At 53.8% G+C, this 20402-nt stretch overlaps 1 protein-coding gene across 1 annotated transcript; it reads right to left on the bottom strand.

Moving 5' to 3' along the window:
• Positions 1 to 3012: 3012 nt before the first annotated feature.
• WNT6 (Wnt family member 6) lies at positions 3013 to 18250 on the bottom strand. The gene is made up of 4 exons (XM_080669440.1): positions 17952 to 18250; positions 7917 to 8137; positions 7384 to 7718; positions 3013 to 5707 (listed from the first exon to the last, which is right to left on the bottom strand). Exons 1-4 carry the CDS (start codon positions 18029 to 18031, stop codon positions 5246 to 5248), a joined length of 1098 nt encoding a protein of 365 aa, XP_080525566.1. The 5' UTR covers positions 18032 to 18250; the 3' UTR covers positions 3013 to 5245.
• Between the last annotated feature and the right edge of the window lie 2152 nt (positions 18251 to 20402).

The following is a 20402-nucleotide window of genomic DNA, read 5'->3' as shown; positions in this document are numbered from 1 at the left end:
CTCTCTCTCCCACCATGTTGCAGGCACCATGCTACAGGCACAGGAAATGTGGAACTAGACTTTGGGAAGGGTATAGAGAGGGATAGGGCAACACCAGACTCAACACAGGAAGGAGGCATGAACCCAGGGTGAGAGAGGGCCCCAGCAGGGGCAAGCTAGACTGGGAAGTCATGCTCCCATTGGCTGCGAGGGAAACTGAGGTCCAGAAAGGAACACGCTCAATTAGGAATGGGTTCCTAATCCTTACTCCCTGTCTAGTGCTCACACTAGCATTTCCCAGTACCCATGCATCATATGTATCCCCTGGGGTGGACCATTGTGGGAAATACTGCTTCCACTCCCAAGAGGCTGAATCATCCTTTCCAGGGGCAAGGCCTGGACATCTGCATTTCTAACTGGCATCCCAAGTGATTTTTGTGAGGATCACATTTGGGAAACACTGATCTTCTTGAGTGGCTGATTTTTTCCTTCAGCCTCCATCTAATGAGGGAGGGTCTCTTTGCTCTCCCACCCTCTACTGTTCATGAACCATAGACATGTAGAGGAGAGGGAGAAGGCCCTTTCTTCGAAACCCCCAGGAGGCAAATAATGTTGCCCAAGCCCTGCTTGCACTAGGGCGTGGTTCTGGCCTGATGTCATGAGGGTTTAGAAGCACCAAGCCTGGGGCACCTCTCCGTAGTTCGGGGGGAGAGGGCATATGTAGGGTCTTGGCCTATGTGCAGATGAAGCCCAGAAAGAGTGCCTGCCCCAGCCTCATATGACCCACACCATGGGCAGCCCCTAGGCCCCACCCTGGCCCTGCCCTGGGCTCTGGCCCTCAGCCCAGCCCCAGCCCCCGCAGCAGCCTCAGCGCAGCCTGAGACCACAATTACAGGGGCCACTGAGGGTGGGGGAGCACCATGGCTGAAAGGCAGCTCTGAGAATGGTTCCAGCTGTGGCAGCTCTGGAGGAGGTTGCAGGGAAGGGAGTGCTGGGGAGGCACCAGGGTGAGAACAGGTGGACCCTCGGTCCTGATGCTCTGCCAGAGAAGTTTGTCTTGGTGAAGAAGAGAGGGAAGGAGTCCCAGACTGATAAGGCAGCTTGTTGTCCTATTGTCTAGGTCTCAGGGGCCACCACCCCTCAGCAAGGTAAGGGAGCATAGCTTGTTGCTTCAGTCTCCCAAACATCTAGTTTGTTTAGTCACTGAAGGGAAGGGGAAATGTTTCTTGAGCTCTCAGCCTACAGCTGCTCCTGGCCCTTCCAGCCAGCTTCCCCATCTATCTTGCATTCAGGCTGTTCCTGATATGGTCACTCACACATCTGGAGCATCTCAGTACTTTCCCCCCATCTCCTTGATTCCACATGTCCTCCATCACTCAGCCAGCAGGAAGCCTTGGTGGCTCAGATTGTGTCTGGGGCTGAGCAACTGGGTCAGCAAGTGAGGGGGCGGGTATGATGGGATATTTTTGAGTTCTGCTTCCAGCCTCCTTCCCAGGCAGCAGTGCAAGAGCCTGATCTTAAAGAGGGCCAGGATAATGGTTAAAATGGTGCCTATCGAGCCATTACTCTCACCCTTCACAGATAGCTGTTCCCAGACTCCTGCTAGGCTCAGTTACAGAAGATGGACCACTAACAAGTGACTAGCACTTTAAAGATTGCAGTGTACTCTTACAATGTACTAAAAACTACCAGGCACCCCCCTCCCCCCATTTCATAACGGGAAAACTGAGGCTCAGAGAGATTAACTGATTTGATCAAGGTCGAGCTAGCAAACTAGGCCTTTTGTTCACTGTATCATGCTACTTCCTCTGAATTCCTTTTAACATGCTTGGGTTGGTATCAGTTCATGCCACTGCCTCAGTTTCCTTCTCTGGCATCATGGAGAAGAATGTCCAGTATCACCCACCCCATACACTCTCCACTCCGCCCCTCTCCCCTGGACCTGGAAGTAAAGATGGGGAGGCAGGCATCCCAGATAGTCTGGAACCCTAGCAGCTTAACCTAAACTGTCTCTGGGTCTCCTTGCTTCCTTTCATCCTTTCTCCTGCCTACCATTCTGAGTTCCCTAAATGTCCTGCAGGTTCTGATGGTCCCTTTTAATAGGGAAACTGGGCTCTGTGCACCCTCTGGTGGTCTCTGAAAGAAGTTCAGGAGATTATTTTTAAAAGTATTGTACCCATCAAAGCGCTCTGGGGAAAGCAGAGATGTGAATAAAAACCCTATCTGTAGGAAGCTTCATTTTGCCTCCACATGGCCCACAATGCCAGTTCCACTTTCTTCCCTTTGTAAGTTATCCAAGTCCTCTTGTACGAGAAGTTCTGAGTCCAAATTCTCCATGACACTTCCCTGAAGCCCAGGCATTTGACCCGAGGGAGCCAGGAGAAGCAGGGAGGAAAACCCAGATGCTCCTTCCTTCCCACAGCAGCCTATACCCCCTCTCCATACATGCCACATACTGGGGCCCGACCTGATCCTTGAGGGCTGAGACAGGCTAGGTCATAGATGTGGATGGAGGGGCATTGAAGGGGGAGGACAGATGCACTAGAAGCCATGGTTAGGGTCTGGCGTGTCCAGGATGAGTTCTCCTTCCTTCTGTTTCATTTGAAGAACTCTGCCATCCTCCCTGTGCCCCTATTCCCTGTGGTCTTGGTGGGGCTGTCAATCCCAAAGTAGTACATCTCTCTGGACACTGTTATTGCTTCAGGAATAGGCAAGAAACCCAAGCTGACCCGGTCAGGGTCTTCCTCAGGACTTCTGCGTAGAAGGCCATTCTTTTTCATATCACTAGCTCTAAGAAGGTAGGCATAGAGCTATCATTTAGAGAAAGTCAATCTGCAGTAGGTGAGAATGAGGATGGCATGAAAAGAGAGGCAGAGGTAAGCAGAAACAATAGATGTGGGGTGGAGGTGGGAAAAGAGATGTATGACACGCTTTGGGACCCTGGGTTCAGCTGTGCCTGAATTCAGTTTTACCCCTGGACTTCCAAGGTATAAGACCCATTAATTAAATTTCTTTCGACCAAGCTAGTTTTTTAAAAAAATATGTCTTTATTGAGTTTTCTAGAGAAAAGAGTGAGAGGGATAGAGAGATAGAAACATCAATGAAATGAGAGAGAAGCATCATTGATCAGCTGCCTCCTGCACGCCCCCTACTGGGAATCAAGCCCAAAACCTAGGCATGTGCCCTGACCAGGAATAGAACCTGTGGCCTCTTGGCTCCTGGGTCAAAGCTCAACCGCTGAGCCACGCTGGACCAAGCTAGTTTGAGTTGGGTATCTTTATTTTCAATCAGGGTCTGCCTAATACCTACAAAAACAACAACAACAACATCCCCGCAGCTTTCTATTTCCATTCTTATAGCAACTACCATTTATTTAGCATAAATTTAACATAAGTTATTCTGTGCTAAGTGCTTTTCATACTTCAAAGATATCCTCCCCACAATTCTATGAGGACGTGGGATGGATTGTAATGGCTGCAAATTCTTTGCCACATTCCCATGGAGAGGTGGGGTCTATTTCTCCTCCCCTTGAATTTTGTCTGGTTCTATGACTAGGGTCGACCAATAGAGAGTAACAGATATGCTGTGCAACTTCCAAAGCTGGAACTAAAAGAAGAGACGGCAGCTTCTGCCTCCCAGTCTGGCACAGTCTATTTCAAAAGTCAGCCTTATGTAAGAAGTCCCACCACACTGAGGCCACCATGCTATGAGGAAGCCCAAGCTAGACACATGGAGAGAAGGAGGCCACTGGAGAAGCTCTGAGGCACTAGACATATGAGTGAAGCCTCTTTGAGTGTCCAGCCCAGCCCAGCCACCAGTGGAGTACAGCCAGGTGAATGACTACAGCCAACAGTTCTGCCATAGGAACAGAACCACCGAGCTGAGCTTTGACAAATTCCTAACCAAAAGCATCGTGAGAAGTAGTTATGTTGGGGTTGTTTGTATGCAGCAATGGATAACTGAAACAGGATGATAGTCCCATTAGATAGGTAAAGAAACCAAGACTCACATGATCTGTACTGTAAACTTCAAAGCAGCAGCACCAGCTTCAGACCCAAAGCTCTTGCTTTGCCCTACATACCTTGAAGGGGGCATGTACAGTATTTGGACTATGAAAATATTGGGGGCTTTGAATCCTAGCCTTTCGGCTATCCCCTCCCCCCTTCTCTCTGGAGGAAGATGGGGGCATGAAGTTCAGCTCTGGAGAGCCCAGATCTCCCAAACCTTTCCTTTCTTCCCTCCACACTAACCATCAGCTTCCTGAGAAAGAACTAGAAGGCAGGAAATGTAGTTGGGTGCCAGGAAAAACCTTGGAACAACTTTTCTTTGTCTCCCTCTAAGTGTAATTAGAAATGCTGTTCTGAGCAGTCTTTTCAGTGTTAATGGGGGTAAAGTTAGTTTCAAATGTTTAGTCTGATGTTAGTAATAACATATTTCATCACATTCTACGGTTCATAAAGTGCTTTAATCCTATGGGCTTGGGTGGCCCTAAAAGTCTACCCACAAATCCCCCAGGGATCACAGAAACAGAAGGGCAGATGAGGGTGTCACACTCCCCTAGAATGTTGATGAGAGCTGAGTACGCCAGCAGAGGCTTTCCCCAGACCCTCTCAAGAGTCTGTTCCTTTAAAGAGGGATTGCTACTTCTTCCCCAGCTTGTAGATCCAGGCCCTAGATGTGTGACAAGAGTGAACAAGAAGAATGCCAAGGGGAGATTTGGCACTCTTCACCATGGTTGCCAGGAGAGCCCAGTCCCATGGGGGCCCGTGGCTGGGGGGGGGGGGGGGGGGGAAGAGATAGGGACCCAGTTCTATCAAAACCATCTCCCTTTAGACACTCCTTCCAGAGCCTGGCCCCATGTTAACCCGCAGGAGACCAGCCCCCCTCCCAAACTGTGGTCCCAGTCCTATTGGTTTAAATATCTTTATTGATACTAAACTCACCCACCCAACACATGGCCAGCAGTTCTTAGGAACCCCGCATCCAGAGGCCTAGAAAAGTTTCCGTCTGGGACCAAAAGAGAAAAACTGCAGAGCTCCCTACAGCGTATAGCCTCCCAAGAACCCATTAAGGCACCTCTGGGGATCCCTCCGATGCACTGGGCCTTCCTGGGCACGCGAATAACTCCAACCTCAGTTTCCAGAGGCTTGGGAGATGGACTTTTGCAAGGGTAAATTGGGCCACGGCAGCGCCCCCTGCTGGAGCCCAGAGGTCACACAGGTACGAGAGGCAGCGCTGCGCGCAGTTGGGAGAGGCCGGCGGCGGGTCAGAGGCAGAGGCTGAGCTCCTTGCGCACGAGGCATTGGTGGCACTGCACTACGCAGCACCAGTGGAAGCGGCACAGGCAGTTCTCCTCGAGCTGCACGCTCTCCTCGCGGTGCCCGCGGCCGCAGCACAGCAGGTCGCAGCCGCTGAGGTCCAGCGCACTGCTGTTGCAGGCGCGGCCGCGCGTGCCTGGAGAGCCTGTGCGCCGGTTGGGGGCGCAGAAGTCGGGCGAGTCAGCGACATAGAGCAGGTCAGCGCGACTCGGTGGCTTGAGGTTGCGGACAGCGGGCAGCAGAGCCTTGCCATCGTTGGTGCCCATGACACGCGAGGCGCCGTGGAAGCGCTCGAGCAGCTCCGCGCCCACCTCTCGGAACGGGGGCAGCTTCTGCCAGCAGGTGCGCAGAGCGCACGAGCCCGACAGCCCGTGGCACTTGCATTCAGTGCGCGTATGGCTCCGCACCGCCTGCGGGGAGCAGAGGAGCAGGCAAATGGAGACAGATGTGGGGTGCAGGTCGCGGAAAGGCCCAGGGGACTGACAGAAAATAAGGAGGGGGGGGGTGGATGGAAGAGAAGAAAGAGCAGACAAAAAAAAAGGAGAGCGCAAGGTGAGGAGGAAATTAAGGAAGTGACAGCCCAGAGTGGAGGGTAAGAATGACAATAATGGAGAGGTAGAAGTGGGGAGTGGGGGAAAGAATGCAGCGCAAGGATTCTGCGATCCAAAGCCAGAGAATGGGGAGAAAGTAGAATGGACAGCACCGGTGAGAATCTCCCTGGAGCAGGGGAGGTGGTGTGGTAGCTGTCGCACCTTCTCCCTCCTGCCAACTCTCAAGGCACCAGGCAGGGCTGAGCAGAGGCGCAGAGCCCGCTCCTTGGGCGTCTGTCTCCACCATTCCTCCCCAACCCTCTCTGACAGGTATGTGGGCCTGTCAGGACATACCTCTCTGGGCCCCTTCTTACCCCCTGCCCATGCCTCAGCCCCAAACTCTAGAAGATACAGGATATGTGTGGGGATACCTCTAGAGCACTCTAGAACTGAGGCAGTGTGCCCACTGTGGACGCACTACTGAGAACTAGAACCCCAGGAGTCCTGCCCTCTATTTGCTGTTTGTGTCTAAGAGTCACAACCTCATCAGAGATTTATGGGGCCCAATGCCCTAGGAAGATCATCTCTGGAATCTCAGAGTCTAGGGACCAATCTGATTACAGACATTTGTGTCCCTCCCCCTCCCAGGTTCTGTCCTTCCCCTTGGAGACATCTGACCCAGACAGCTTTCTTGTCCCTAAACAAGCTCCTGGGGCCTCCTCATTGCAGAGGGAAGGGGAGAGGCTGCCAGAGTTCTGGGCAGAGTCTGGTCTAGGGTTGCTGGGAGGCCAGTTGACAAGAGTCCCAATTCAGTCACAGCTTTCCTGGCCTCTGCCTGACCCCCTCCTGCTTCCACCAGGATCCAGCCCATTGCCCCTTGGTCTAGCCCAGTGGTTGGCAAACTGCGGCTCGCGAGCTGCGGTTTGCTGCTCTGTTGACTAATGAGTTTGCCGACCACTGGACTAGACTAAATGTTACCGTGTCGTTGGAAGCTGTGAGGATTAGGCAATTGTGGCATATTGTGTGCAAAGAGGTAAAGAGTAGTATATGACAGTGGTCGGCAAACTCATTGGTCAACAGAGCGGCAAACCGCGGCTCGCGAGCCGCAGTTTGCTGACCACTGCACTACCTCAAGACATTTGTCTCCATCCTCTTGTCCCTGCCCTGGCAGCCACATCTCTACCCACCCCCAAACTTTACCCCACCTGTCCTGTTTCAGAGGTATGCCCTCTCTACCTGGGGTCCCTAAAAGCCTCAACCGAGTCCTCTTCCCTGGGTGACCTTCCCTACCCTGCCCCAGGCCCTCCTAGGCCCCCAACCAATCTTCCCAAGTGGCCCCCCGCCACCACGCTAGTTCCCACACACGTTAACATACTCCTACACATACACACCCTCTCTCACACCCTCACTTCTCCACACTTCAACAAAGTGCTCCTACACATTCACCACACTGTCCCACATCCACCCAGCCACACAACTGCCCCACATCCTCTGACACAAGCACATGTTTCCACATTCGTGCACACACCCTCTCGCACAGCCCTGCCCATACTCACCAGCCGGCCGGCCTCATTGTTGTGAAGTTGCACCAACGCTCGGATGTCTCCACTTCCCCGCTTATGCCTTGCATCCATGAAGAGCCTGGACTTCTCATCCCCGAAGTCCACATCGTCCCCACAGCCTCCCCACTCCCAGGCTGCACTGCCCTCTGGGGAGCCCACAAGGCCAGGGGGCCCAAGGGTGCCTGGCAGGCCAGGAGGCCGTGGTGGGGCCCGCCTGCGGGGTGCCTGGCAGCCACACTGCAGCAGCTCGCCCATGGAGCAGGCCTGCGTGACTGCATGGCTGGCGCCCGCAGCCGTGATGGCAAAGACGAAGGCGGTCTCCCGGATGTCTGTGGGGACAGGGAGGAGCAGTCAGCACAGCATCAAAGTTGAGTCCTAGGGGACTGTGGTGGGTGGGGCAGTGAGGTGGGGCTGGAAGACAGGATCAGGGCAGGGTGCCCAAAGATTCTGGGAGAGGTGGGGCTCAGGCAGCCTCCTCAAACCTCCACCCTCTCCTCTGAGCCCAGAGGTCCCCTCCTCACACTGACCCTGCTGCAGGATGCGCCCAAAGGCCTTGCTGTGGCTGGAGCAGTTCCAGCGGCGAAAACGGAACTGGAACTGGCACTCTCGAACCCCAAGCCGGGCACCCCGTGCTAGCTCAGCCACCACTTCTGGCTCCTCCTGGCACAACTCAGCCTGCCGCCCTGCCAGCCTCCGTGCTTTCCTGCAGATACTGGTGGGGTCCATGACCAAGGGGCTGCCCACTGCCCTGGGAAGCAAAACACAGCAAGTCAGGGCTATAACTCCAAGGGTAGGGGGTGACAGAGAGGGAGACCAAGATCCCCGCCCTTCCCCCCCCCCCCCCCAGCCCACAGCCCAGGAGCTGGGATATGCCTCCCACCACCAACAACTAAGATTGAGATTCTCCTATCTGGTTCCCCTGCCATTCCATCCATGTCTGTGTTCCCTTTTAACTAGAGCCCCTAGACTGAAATCACTGTAGAGCAAGAATTCAATCTTATCCTTCTATGCATATTTTTTCTAATAAATCCTTATATAATTTGACTCAAGGTAAAGGCAGCTGGCAGCAGGTAGGCCAAGACTAAAATTCACAGGCCTCGCCCAAAGGGAGACAAGGAAGAATTTAACAGAAGGAAGATCAAGAAGATTGTCAAAGAAAAGAAAAAGATTTTAGAAAAAGATCAGAAAAAGAACTGGTCTTAGTGGACCACAAGCTGGATATGTGTCAGCTGAATAGTCCTGATGCTACAAGGCATGGGCAATCCCAAGGGATATAGAAAGCCATCTGATGTTAGAGTGGCTGGGGAATGGATCCTCTGAGAGAAGTCACACTCTCTCTCCAGCCCAAGTTTCTCATTCTGTAAAATGGGAAGGATGGGCTTTGATCTCTAAGGTGGGCCCTCCCACCCTCAGATCCTCTGTTTCCCTGAATTGGAGAGCAGGAAGAAGGAGCTGGGGGCTGAATCTATGAAGCACTGTGAAGCAGGTGACGGTGACCCTTCTCCTACTCCAGGAGCTGTGGCCTTTCTAGAGCAGCATGGCAGCAAGCCAAGCCCTATGCACTGGAGTGACATCACTGATTGGAGAAGGGGGACACTGAGCGGGTGGGTAAAGACCTCATGGAAAGTTCCACACACTTTCAGAAATCCCTCCATTCCCACCACCATTCCCAGCCTTCATTCTGACAAGAGAGCTACCATTTGGTCTCCATACCAGGCCCGTGAAGGTTAACTTGGCTGGGTATTCACACCTGGATGAAAGGGCTTTCATCAGATTGCTCTTATTTGAATGCTTAACTGGTATGCCTGTCTTGTAGGAATGAGTGAGTTGAGCACTTGGGAGCTGAGGGTAATTTGAGACCACTCAAAAACCCTTCAGCAGAGGGCAGAAAAAGACTCTCTGGGCGGGGAGAGAAAAGTGGCATCAGGAAATAGAAAATGTAGAGGAAAATGGTGGTAGATAGGTGCCAAAGGTCAAGGTGGCCTTCTTTTCAGTTTAGCTTCAGTGTACATACACCCCCACTGTCCCCATTATTTGCTCCACAAGTACAGGCTTCCCAGGCATGTTCTGGCCTAACAACAATGAAATGTAATGGGCTTAAATAGCAGCAAGAGGAATTTAGGTCTTAAGATAGAACTTAACACGAAGGAGTGAGATGCTTGAAGAGGTGGTTGCAGGAAGATATGTAAGTCCTTTAAGGTCTAACACACACACACACACACACACACACACACACACACACACACACACGCCACCCGACAGATCATTGTTATCATCCCTTTCCAAGTAGTCCAGGAGCCAGAGTTCTCTCCTCAGTGGAGAGACTTATAGTCCAGACCAGTGATTTTCAACCTGTGTGCCACAAGAATTTTTAAAACTCAATACCTGACTATTGAGCCAGGGCACTGACCTCTTTTTTTTTTTTAAATATTTTTTATTGATTTCAGAAAGGAAGGGGGAGGGAGAGAGAGATCAAAACATCAATGATGAAAGAGAATCATTGATCTGCTGCCTCCTGCACATCCCCCCATTGGGGATCAAGCCCGCAACCCAGGCATATGCCCTTGACCGGAATCGAACCCGGGACCCTCCAGTCCACAGGCCGACGCTCTATCCACTGAGCCAAACCAGCTAGGGCGGCACTGACCTCTTTTCCCTTAGATTGTTAAACAAAAAAATGACAACAGCCAACAAAACAATAGTTGTCCAGTGTGAATGAATCAAAATTATACCTAATTTTTTGGGTCAGATTGACACATTTTTGGTGTGCCACAGAATTTTAGTAATTAGTTTATGTGTGCCATGAGATGCAAAAGGTTGAAAATCGCTGGTCCAGACCTTCCCTCCTCCATGCTTAGGACCTGCCCATCACTGCATTCCAAGTGTATCCTGGGAAGGTCTAGCCCCAATCCTTTCCCAACCCTAGAGAAGTGATAGATGGAGCAGTGGGGAGTGGGCCAAGGGTAGGGCAGCCAAGCTGACTCCCAGTGGCTCAGTGACCTTCCAGAATTTTAGGTGCTTCAAGAATTGATTTCTACTGCCCAGTGTGGCTCAGTGGTTAAGCGTTGACCCATGAACTAGGAGGTCACAGTTTGATTCCTGATCAGGGCACATGCCTGGGTTGTAGGCTCGGTCCCTAGTGTGAGGCGTGTTTCTATCTCTCTCTCTCCCTTCATCTCTGAAATCCATAAAAACATTTTTTTTTATTTTAAAAAGAGTTGACCTCTATCTATTTACCTATCTATCCCCACCTCCTGCCACTTATTTCACCTCATTACAAAAAGAATTTGAGGCAGCTTCCAGTAAGATCATATAGGGTCAACAGATAAGACTATAAGCACCTTGAGAGCTATTAGCGTCATTTTCTTTTGTCTCCTAGGCAGATTTTAAGGTGCTTAATTCAAATTTCCCCTGCATTTTAATGGAAAATTTGCATATTATGAACAATTACTATAATACTACAATGAATACCATTTAATACATGTTTTTGAATGAATAAATGAGCCATCTAAGGAGAAAATCCTTACTTGAGCCCAGCCCCTGTCCACATGTCATTTCATGACTCCTAATTGCTTTCCGTAAACATTTTATTTCTCCCACTGGATTCAGAGGCAGGGAAGCAGGCCTCCCCGGCTGTCCAGGTCCTCTCCTGCCACCACATGTCCAGGCCTCCACCTAGGAGTCTGGGGCTCTGCACACTCAACACTCCCCCATGCTACTAAGTTCCCCAACTCTCCTCCCCAACCCTCTGCTAACTCCCTACTTTCCCAAGGTCGACTGGCCTTATCTTCCCAAGGTTACTGTGCCCCATCCCTCTCCTCTCCCTCCTCCTGTCCCAGGGGATGGAGGGGGTATGCAGGGGAGAAAGGCAGAAATCTCTTGACCTTATCTGTTTCCCAGGGGCTAGAGATAGAAGACTCAGAAGGATTCCTGGCTGCCTGGGAACTAGACTTGTTTACAAGCTGGTCAGGAGAAGGGATGGGCAGTAGTAGCAGCCAGAATCCCAAGGGACCAGTTTGCTCCCTGCCCTCCTGTTCTTGCTCCCATCTTCAAGTCACAGGAAAGGGAACTCCAGAAAACGAGTGGCAGGGCAGCACTGGGCAAAACACCGAGCCTCACTTCAATACCCTGGTTTCTGTCAGCTCTGGGCGAGCTGAGACACTCTGGGCAAGTCAGTTCCCTCTCTGGGTCTCAGAAACATGAGGAGCTAGCATGAAAGGCTCGCATACCCCCTCTAACTTTAACACTTGACTCCACATCAAAAAATAACTCCCCCATCTCTCCTCTTCCTTTACCCTCCTTCCTTCCCTTCTGCTTCCTTGGGGAATGAACTCTGCTATTCATGCTCTGAGTCAGCATTGTGCTGGGACCAGCCCACAGAAGCTGTGCCCGTTTGGGAACATCTGCATGTTTTGGGGGCTGGAACACAGGGTGGTAAGAAATATGTAATATAGAATATGTAGGGTCTGTGATCCTAATCAAGTAGACATTCCTGGGCATAGAAACAATGAGGCTAGTTTTAAAAGAAATCAGTATGCAGACAAGAAGGGACAAGCCTAGGGTTAGCCATTCTAACTGGCTTGGCCTGCGCCAAAATCTTCCTCCCAGGGCACAACATCTGTAGATCCTGCTCTGGGGGCCCGGAGTCCTGGCCTGCTCTACTTTTCCTTTCCCATATTCACAGAGCCTAGGAGAATGCCCAAGGTCGTGCAGTCCAGTTCCACCAACCTGACCTCCATTATACAGATGCACAATCTGAGAAGGAAGGTGACCAACGCTGACCACTCAGTGGCGGGGTGGGGGGGGTGTCTCATTGCAAGAAACTTAGGTAAATATTTTAAAAACCAAAGGGCCAGAGGGAAATGGCCACCAAAGGTATCAGAAGACATTAGGTAGCCTCACATGCCACCCTCCATACAGCCCTTACTCCTAGCAGGATTGGGTAACTCTGCAGCCATCCCAGATTCTACTGCTAAATTTCTGGACTCAGAACCAGCCCCTCCCTACCCCCTAAGTCATGAAAATCTAACCCAACATCTCTCCAAGCTCACCTTAGATACCACTTGCCCTAAGGTGCCTCCTCTGTTTCCCAAGCCTCCCTCTACATCATTCCGCCTGTCACTCACTGGGGGAGAGGGGCAGGTGCTTGTTATCCTGCCAGTGGCATAATTTTGTCATGTTTTCTTGTCTATCTCTCCAATTAGATAGGAAACTCATTAAAGACAAAGATCTCATGAGGAAGCATAATATCAGTAGCAGAGTATATACAGGGCTTTGGGGATCCAGCAGACATGGGGTTGGATCTGGGCTCTGCTGCTTGCTTATTCTATGATGTTGAGCAAATCCCTAGCATGTCACGTTGGCATTTAGTATTTGCTGAATGGCTGCTGAGACTTAACCTTCTGAGTCGGTTTTTGCAACTGTGAAATGGAAGCAAATAATAACACCTGCCCACATCCCCGGTGGCATGTGAAAAGAGCCTGTCCAGAGAGTGGGCTTCCACAAGTGATTTTTGTCTTGCCATTCATACCCTTATTCATCTCTTTGCCTGCTCAGTGCAGGGCAAACAGTAGGAGTGCAGGCGGTGTCTGTGGATTCCTGAGAACTCTCTTTTCTCCAACTTACACTTCTCAGTCTGTGTCTCCTCCCCTACCAGTCCTGCCCATGGACCAGAGGACCCTCCAGGACTCCCACCCCCCTTCCCCGATGAGCACTCCTGGGTGGATTATTGAGGCCAAGGGGATCACAGACCCTTTTGATGCCCAGCCTCCTCTGAAAGGTCTCACAGCCAGCTCTCTATCACCCCCCCCCAGGCGGGGGGGGGGGGGGTTCCCTCATCTGACCCTCACCTCCAGGAGCCAGCAGAGGGAGCCCTGAACCCTGGGGCTGTGGGTGGGGGCTGCACGGGGGTGGAGGAGGTGGGTGGTGGAGAAGGGGCAGAAAAATGTTGCTTGACTGCTGTGAAGGCGGCTGGGCCCGGGCCTGTGCCCGCCCGCCTGTCCTGTCCTGCTCTGTCTAACTCCCTAATTACTGCTACCCCTCCCCCAGTCCCTACTCCCACCCCAACCACCACATCAAAGCCAGTGATGCCCCAACTCCATTAACCCCTGCCTCCCCACCACCCACCAGCCACCCTACACCACCACCAGCACCACTCCCTTCCCCACCCCAATTTGGTTCCCTCTGCCCTGTCCTGGACACTGCCCTTCCCACCTCCTCACACTTCTCTCCTTCCCATCCTCACCATACAAGAGGGCTTCCTTTTGATCAGGGCTGTGGGAGGCCCAAGAGTAGACACATTGAACCTCCTACTGGATCCCCTGAGGACAGGACAATCTGTGCCTTCTGCTCTCCCATACTCAGGTGGGGGCAGGGAAGGGGGAGGCCCAGTACCCCTTTCCTGAGTCCCACCCCCAGTGGCACCCAGGGTGAGATCCTCAGCAGGAGATAGGCTCTATCCCTGGACTTTGCTGGACTTCTTACTGTAAGTGACAAGATGAGACCAGATGATCTCTAAGTCCTTTCTCAGTCTAATTTCTGAATTAAATGGAGGGCTCAGAGCTGGAGGAACCAGCCAAAGAGGCCAAGTGGAAAATGGGAGAACCCTCCCAGCAACCTTTCCCTTCCTCAGGTAGTCCAGGGCAGCACCTAAGATCTCCTCCCATCCCACTGCAGGCAGGAAGGAGGGCGCAGGCTAGAGGACTCTTACCCAGTCCCCAGGGACAGGCTTCTGTGTTCCCCGAGTGCCTCCTGCTCTGGCTGGCTGGGTGCCCTGCTGCCAGCCTGACCCAGGCCTGGCTGCCTGCCCCGCCCTGGCCTCATCCCCTCCACAGCTGCATTTCTTCATCAAAGTACACATTTGAATCCCCCTCGCTGAGCCCTGGTGATCAAGCCTCCCACTGACCCCCCACCCCCCAACTCCTGGCTTCTGATGAGAGCTGGGCAGGAGGGGGCTGGCACCTCCCAGGAAGTGTCACAGTGCCAGGACTCTGGTGGGCTCAGGGCATGCTCTGGCCCAGATTGAGCCAGCCTCCTTTTGCCCCTGCCCTTTTCTGCTAACAGCCCCATTGTCTTCCTCCAGGGGAAGCTGCCAAGGCGGGAGGCCAGGAGGGTGGGACTGGATGACCACCCCACCCCCATCCCCACCGCACCCTGAGCTTGGCAAGGACCAGCAACAGGACTGCCCACAAAGGGTGAGGGCCCCAGATAAAGATGGGATGGGAAAGGGTGGCCAGGCCCAGCTTGGGGTGGGGGTCACAGCTGGAAAACCCAGGCTTCAGGAAGGAGCCTTGTCTTTTCCCTGTCTCCCTGTGGGGCCAGATATGAGGCTATCTTAGGCCCACGGTTCCTGTTTCTATAAGGAAGGGGGTGGTGGTGAAAGGCAAGATGAGATGGGGGAACGGGGTGGGATTGGGTGGTGTTTTTCCCAGTGGAACAAGGGAACGGTTAGTTTCTTTCATAGGAAATATAAAACAGAAAGAGGAAAGAGGAAGAGAGAAAAAGGGAGATTAATTTTACTATTCTGTGAAAGTGAGCTATTTTCTACATCCACTAATTAAAGGATAAATAAAGATGGGTCAGACATTAAGAAGAACTTTCGGGAACAGGTAGAAGGGAGCTGGTGAGTAGGAAGCTATAGCCTCTCCCTCTCTCTGACTCATTCTCAAAATGGGATCTGTCAGGGTCAGCGCATTGGCTGGACAAGACAGCCTGGTCAGTGTCCTGGAATCTTGGATTCTGCAATTCACAAGGATACAGTTATAGATGTGAGAGAGACAGGCAAAGAGGCTGGGACAGAGTTTAGAAAGCATCAATTCCATCAGGGGAGCAAGGGGGAGAGGGACAGAAATGAGAGAGAAATCTTTGGAACCAGGAGCCAGGTCCCTGAGCCTAGAAGGACCCTCCTTTCCTAACCAGGTCAGTCCTGTCATTCAGAGTTCCTGGGGTCCTCTCTGCTCCCAGTCTGGCCACTGCTGGGATGTCAGAGCAGACTGCAGTGGGCTGCTGCAGGTCGCTGCTTCCTGCTCCACCACTAGAGTTCTAACCGGAGAAGTAGGGAGAAGAGGGCCAGCAAGTAGGTCCTAGACATCAGAGAACAGCCTGGAAGTTCTGGCCTGAAAAAGCTCCCAGCCAAAGTGAAGCTGGAGGGTGAGGGTGAAGTGAAGAGTGGCAGGAGCCTCAGGCCACTTGGGATGCTGGGTCTGGCCCATCAGCCCATTCCTGATCTTGGAGGGCAATGATGGGTGTGGTGGGAGCAGGAGTGTAAGCAACCAGAGTCAAAGGTCCTGAGAAAGGGAATCTGGGCTCAGACCAAAAGAATTAAGTATCAGAAACAGATAGAGGAGAGCGAAGGGCCAAGACAGGCAGGAGTGGCAGGTTCTATCTGAGAAGCATCTGAGTGAGGCAGTCTCTGGACATCTTATCAGCCCAGCCCCTCACTCTTCACCCTGCTTGCCCTGCAGCTGTGGCCATGAAGGCTTCTGTGTTCTCCCACACCTGCCCTCCTCACCTCCCCCCCCCCCTCCGCCCCACTCCTTGCTTCCCAGCTTCAGGGTCAGTCTCCAAGGGATCAGGTCTCCCTCCCTCTGGTTTGGCTCTTACCCAGCAACCCTTCCTGAACAAAGGCACCCCCACAGATACAAATCCCAGAAAGGTGAATCAACCAACCAGTAACACTCCATAAAATTGTCCCCAGCACTTTTAGCCTCCAGAGCCCCAAAGGCCACGGCTCTGGTTTCCAAGACCAGGGAAGAGAGACACAAGAGGAGATGGTTGTCAAAATGCAATAACTGGCATAGTTGCCCAATGCATGGGATGGTGCATTGGGAGCACAGAGAAGGCAAGGGAGAGAAGACAGAGGGACAGCTTCCTGGAGGAGGTGTCACTTTAATCAGAAGGATGAGAACAATTTGGACAAATGGAGAGGGAGGGGAGGTAAGGCAACAACTATCAGGGAGAAACCCCTGTCCCACCCTGAGAGAGGGCAAAGTTAAGAAAGGTTTTGGAGAATAAAAGAGAGACCCCTTTACAAAGTTTTGTTTGGGATCCTGGACTTTAAACTTAAATGAATACCCCTTTACACTCAGGAGGTCTCTGGCCAGGAGAACCTGGGGTGTGGAGGAGGGAACTACATTTAAGGAGTACCTCCCAATGTCAGATAATTTTGCAAATCATCCCACCTAATGCTCCGACTAAGCCTGCCAGGTAGAGGGATTGTCTCCCTGTTTTATGGTTGAGACGTTGCGGGGCAGCGAAAAAGTGACCTGCCCAAGGGTAGCAGATTTAACAAAAGGAGCAGGTTAGGTCTCAGGTCTATTTCAAAGCTGCTACTGGGTTATGCTAAGACAGATGCAAAGGACACATGTTGCTAGCCGGAACCTGGGTCGCCCTCAATTTGCCCCCTCACTGACACCCGGAGGGATGCTCTCCCGCCAGCAGCTCCCTGTGTGGGCATCCTCCTCTCCATCTCCCTAGAAGAGACAGTTCTGCTTGCTTCACCCCTCCTTCCAAATCCTGGGATGGGGGAGGAGTGGAGTGTAGAGAATCCAGCCAATGACATGGCGATATGCAAATAGGCAAGACCCTGCCTTCTTAGGATTGGCTGATGCCTCAGCGATATTGTCCAAGTCCCTCCTCTCTATTCCCGGGTGGTTTTTGCTGCTCTGGAGACTGGAAAGGAAAAAGTCCGCGGGACCCAGATATCCGAATGGTCCTGACTTGGCACCCACTTTCCCAGTCCCTACTCCAGCCCCAAGACTCAAAGTTCCTGCACCCTTCGCTGCCTAGGTGTCTGTTCTAGCTAAGGCCAGTTCCGGAAAGATGTCCTCATTTCTTAGTTGACCAAGCCTCTCTCCTTCCACCGGACCCTCCCGGGTTCCTAAGCTGCACATTTACTTGATCCTTGATCCCATATCCGCAATGTCCAGGCGCCTGGGTCCCTCTCCTGCCTTTCCTCCTCTGCTCGGGGAGGAGGAAATAGAGAAAGTCAAGGTCCTGACTCAGTTTCCCCTTTCCGTCCCTTTCCTGCCACTACCGCCCACACTGAAGGAGCTCAGAGAGAAGGAGGTAGATTTCTGGGCAAAGTGGGGCGGGGAAAAGGCAGCCGTTTGACCCTGCTTATGACTTCCTACCTTGTTCCTCTCTTTTCCCCAAATCTAGTCCAACTCCCCTAAATCCAGAGCCCTCCTCGCATGTTCTTTTCTTCGGATCTCTAACTACAGATCTTCCCCCTGTCTCCCCGGTAGCTTTTTCCTATCCACCCACCAATTCCTTGGTGACCTGGATTGAGCGCATAACCTGGGAGGGAGCTGGAGTGTAGGACACGGGAGGAGGAAATACAATAGAATGTGCGGGGGTTTGGAGTAGTTTAGAGCTGCCTGAGTGGTAGTTCAGAAGTGCCTCGGGTGGAGGCCGGCAGGAGAGCTGTACGCACCTCCCCCGCACCGCCCCAGCGCGCAGGTAGAGCCGGGAGGCAGCGGGACCGCGGTTCCGAGCAATCCGTCACGAGGTCCCCACCCTCGAGCGTCGGGAGCCGCACCGGGACAGCGCGCTGCAGCACTCACCACCACAGTCCGCCGACGTGCGCGGGACACAGGAGCAGCAGCAGCAGCAGCCCGAGGCGGGAGGGTAAGGGCGGCAGCATCGTGACCGCTCTGCCGCCCGCCGGTGCGGGCAGGGGGGGCGAGGCTGCAGGGCCAGTCGGTGCACGCGGGGCCCGGGCTTCAGGGCGAGTGCGGCTCTGGCGGCGGCCGGGAGGCGACGGCTCCAGCGGCGGCGGGGGGGCCCATCCCGGGCGACGAGGGCGCGGCGGAGGCGGAGAGCGGACGGGGCAGCCAGCGCCTGACTCTCCTGCCGAGCTCGCTCGGGAGAAGAAATCAGAGCCGGGGGCAGGGGTGGGAGGGGAGCGGGGCCCGGGCGGGGGCGGGGGCCGGGAGGCTGTTGGGGTGGCAGTTGCGACAGTCAGGCGGCGGGACTCTCGGGAGGGAGCTGGGAGCCCCGGGGCGGCAGGCGCAGCGCCGCGAAGGGCGGGAGCGAGGGTCCGGGGCGGGGCCGCGCGCTCGTGGCTGCCCGACCCGCCTGCCTCGCCCCCTCACCACGCCTCTCGCGGAATGGGAGCCCCCCGCCGTCTCGGGAGTCGGGGGCAAGGAGGGCGGGGAAACAGGGTGGAACGGGGTTGGGGGGGGGGGAAGAGGAGCTGAGGAATGGGGGACGGGCTGGAAGGGAGACGTTTGACAGGTTTGTTGACTGTAAAGAGAGAAAACTTCCCAGGAATGAGGGAGTTTGGGTGGTGGGGGGGTGGGGGGCGGGGAGGGCGGTGCGGGCGATGCTAGAGCGGGGGCCAGAAGAGGAAGTCCGCCTGGGGCTCTGGATGCTCCTGGGAGGGGTGTCTAACGAACTAGAGGGTAGGGACGGGCGGACTCAGGAGGGGGTCACCACTTACCGGGGCCGCCTCCGCCCCTCATGCCCCTTTCTCAGCCTTTCCTGTAGAAAAGGAGGAAGCCCTAGGCCTCCACTCTCGCTCCCCAGCCACCCCGCCTCTTCAAGCCCGAGTTCGGGGGAGGGAGGTGCGGAGGGGAGATTAGACAGCAAGAAGAACCTCTTGATGGTCTGCGCTCCAGCTCTCAGACTCATGAGCGAGCGATAGAGCGGAGGTTGCAGAATAGCAAGAGATTGAGGGGTCAGAACTCTGCAGCCAGGCCTCGCGTATCCGCGGGTTCCTGCCTCACGTTGCTTCCCCAACTTAGCGGGGCCAGAAGGGGTAGGAGAGCCAGCTGCAGGTGAGATGGCATTTATTCGATTCTCTAATGCTACAAAAATGTCTTTGATGCCCCTGGCCCCCTCCCCACGTGGGGAGATCAAAGGCTCCGTGGGAAGGAGGGACAGCTCCATTCATCACGGCCTTCGGGCTCGCAACGGCTGCAGTCCCTGCTCCTCCCCTCCGGCCCCACATGCCTCAGGGGTGCTGAGGGACAGGTGGTGCGGGACATTCCACAGCAAGGGCCTTGTCTCCAAACCACCATTTTCTATCTAGAGTGGCCATCAACCTTTAGGAATGTATTGGGGTGGGGAGGGCAGATCTCGGACTTCTAGCCTGAGGTGCAGACACCTCAGGCTCCCACAGCAAGCCTCCTGGTGGTTTGAGTGGGGGAGCCCCTGAACTTGGAGAGTTAAGCCACTTCCAAGAAAAACACCCGTGGTGAACAGAGAAGGCAAGATTCTGAGTTCCTCAGAGAGCAGAGACAAGTGGATCAAGATGAGACTGGGGAGCAAGGAGATAATGACAGACCATAGGTGCCTACCCCTCAGGAGGAGGCAGATCTGGGAAAGGAAAGGATGGGTGAGACGTGGGAAAAGGAAATGGAGAAATGTTCACCGAGGCACATAGGGAATCCTCTGAGTTTGCTGGGAGCTCCACCCCAGGGCCCTGGTGTCTGGGCTGTGTTGGTTTAATTCCTGGGTACAGAGAGTTCTGGTGAGGGGCTGGGATACTCTAGAAGGGGAGGGGGCCCTGTGGGAGGAGCTGGTGGCTGAGGGAGTTAGTGAGGAGAACATGGCCCTAGTGCTGCCCTTTCCCACTGTAACCCTCCATAGCATCCAGATGCCACGCATAGCCCTGCACCTATTAATTCTGTACACGGTTGCTGTTTCTGCAAGGCAATGCCAACTCTGGGCACTGCACACTCAAAGACTTGCCCAGGTTAGGCACACACTCAGGCCAGATGGTGCCCGAACAGATTGTTGGGGGCTCTGTGGGGGTCCCTGGAGGCTGCAGGTGGCCAATGATCAGCCCCCCCCCATCCACTGCCTGGGTTCTGAACCCCCTGCCCCCACCCTGCTACTGTTATTGCAGATTATGAAATGCTCTCCCTATCCTGCATTCTTCTTGAAGGCAAGAATTTTAATGTATTTGTCTTTGTCATCAGGGGACCAGGGCTCTGGGACCGCCCTGCCTCTGCCTGAGGAGGGAGCGCCCCAAATCTGGTCCCAGCTGCCTCCAGACCCCAGCCTCTCTC

The sequence above is a fragment of the Plecotus auritus genome (genome assembly GCF_963455305.1).
Source record: "Plecotus auritus genome assembly, chromosome: 5".
In the NCBI taxonomy this organism is placed as follows: domain Eukaryota; kingdom Metazoa; phylum Chordata; class Mammalia; order Chiroptera; family Vespertilionidae; genus Plecotus; species Plecotus auritus.
This window is presented reverse-complemented; position numbering and strand designations above follow the sequence as displayed.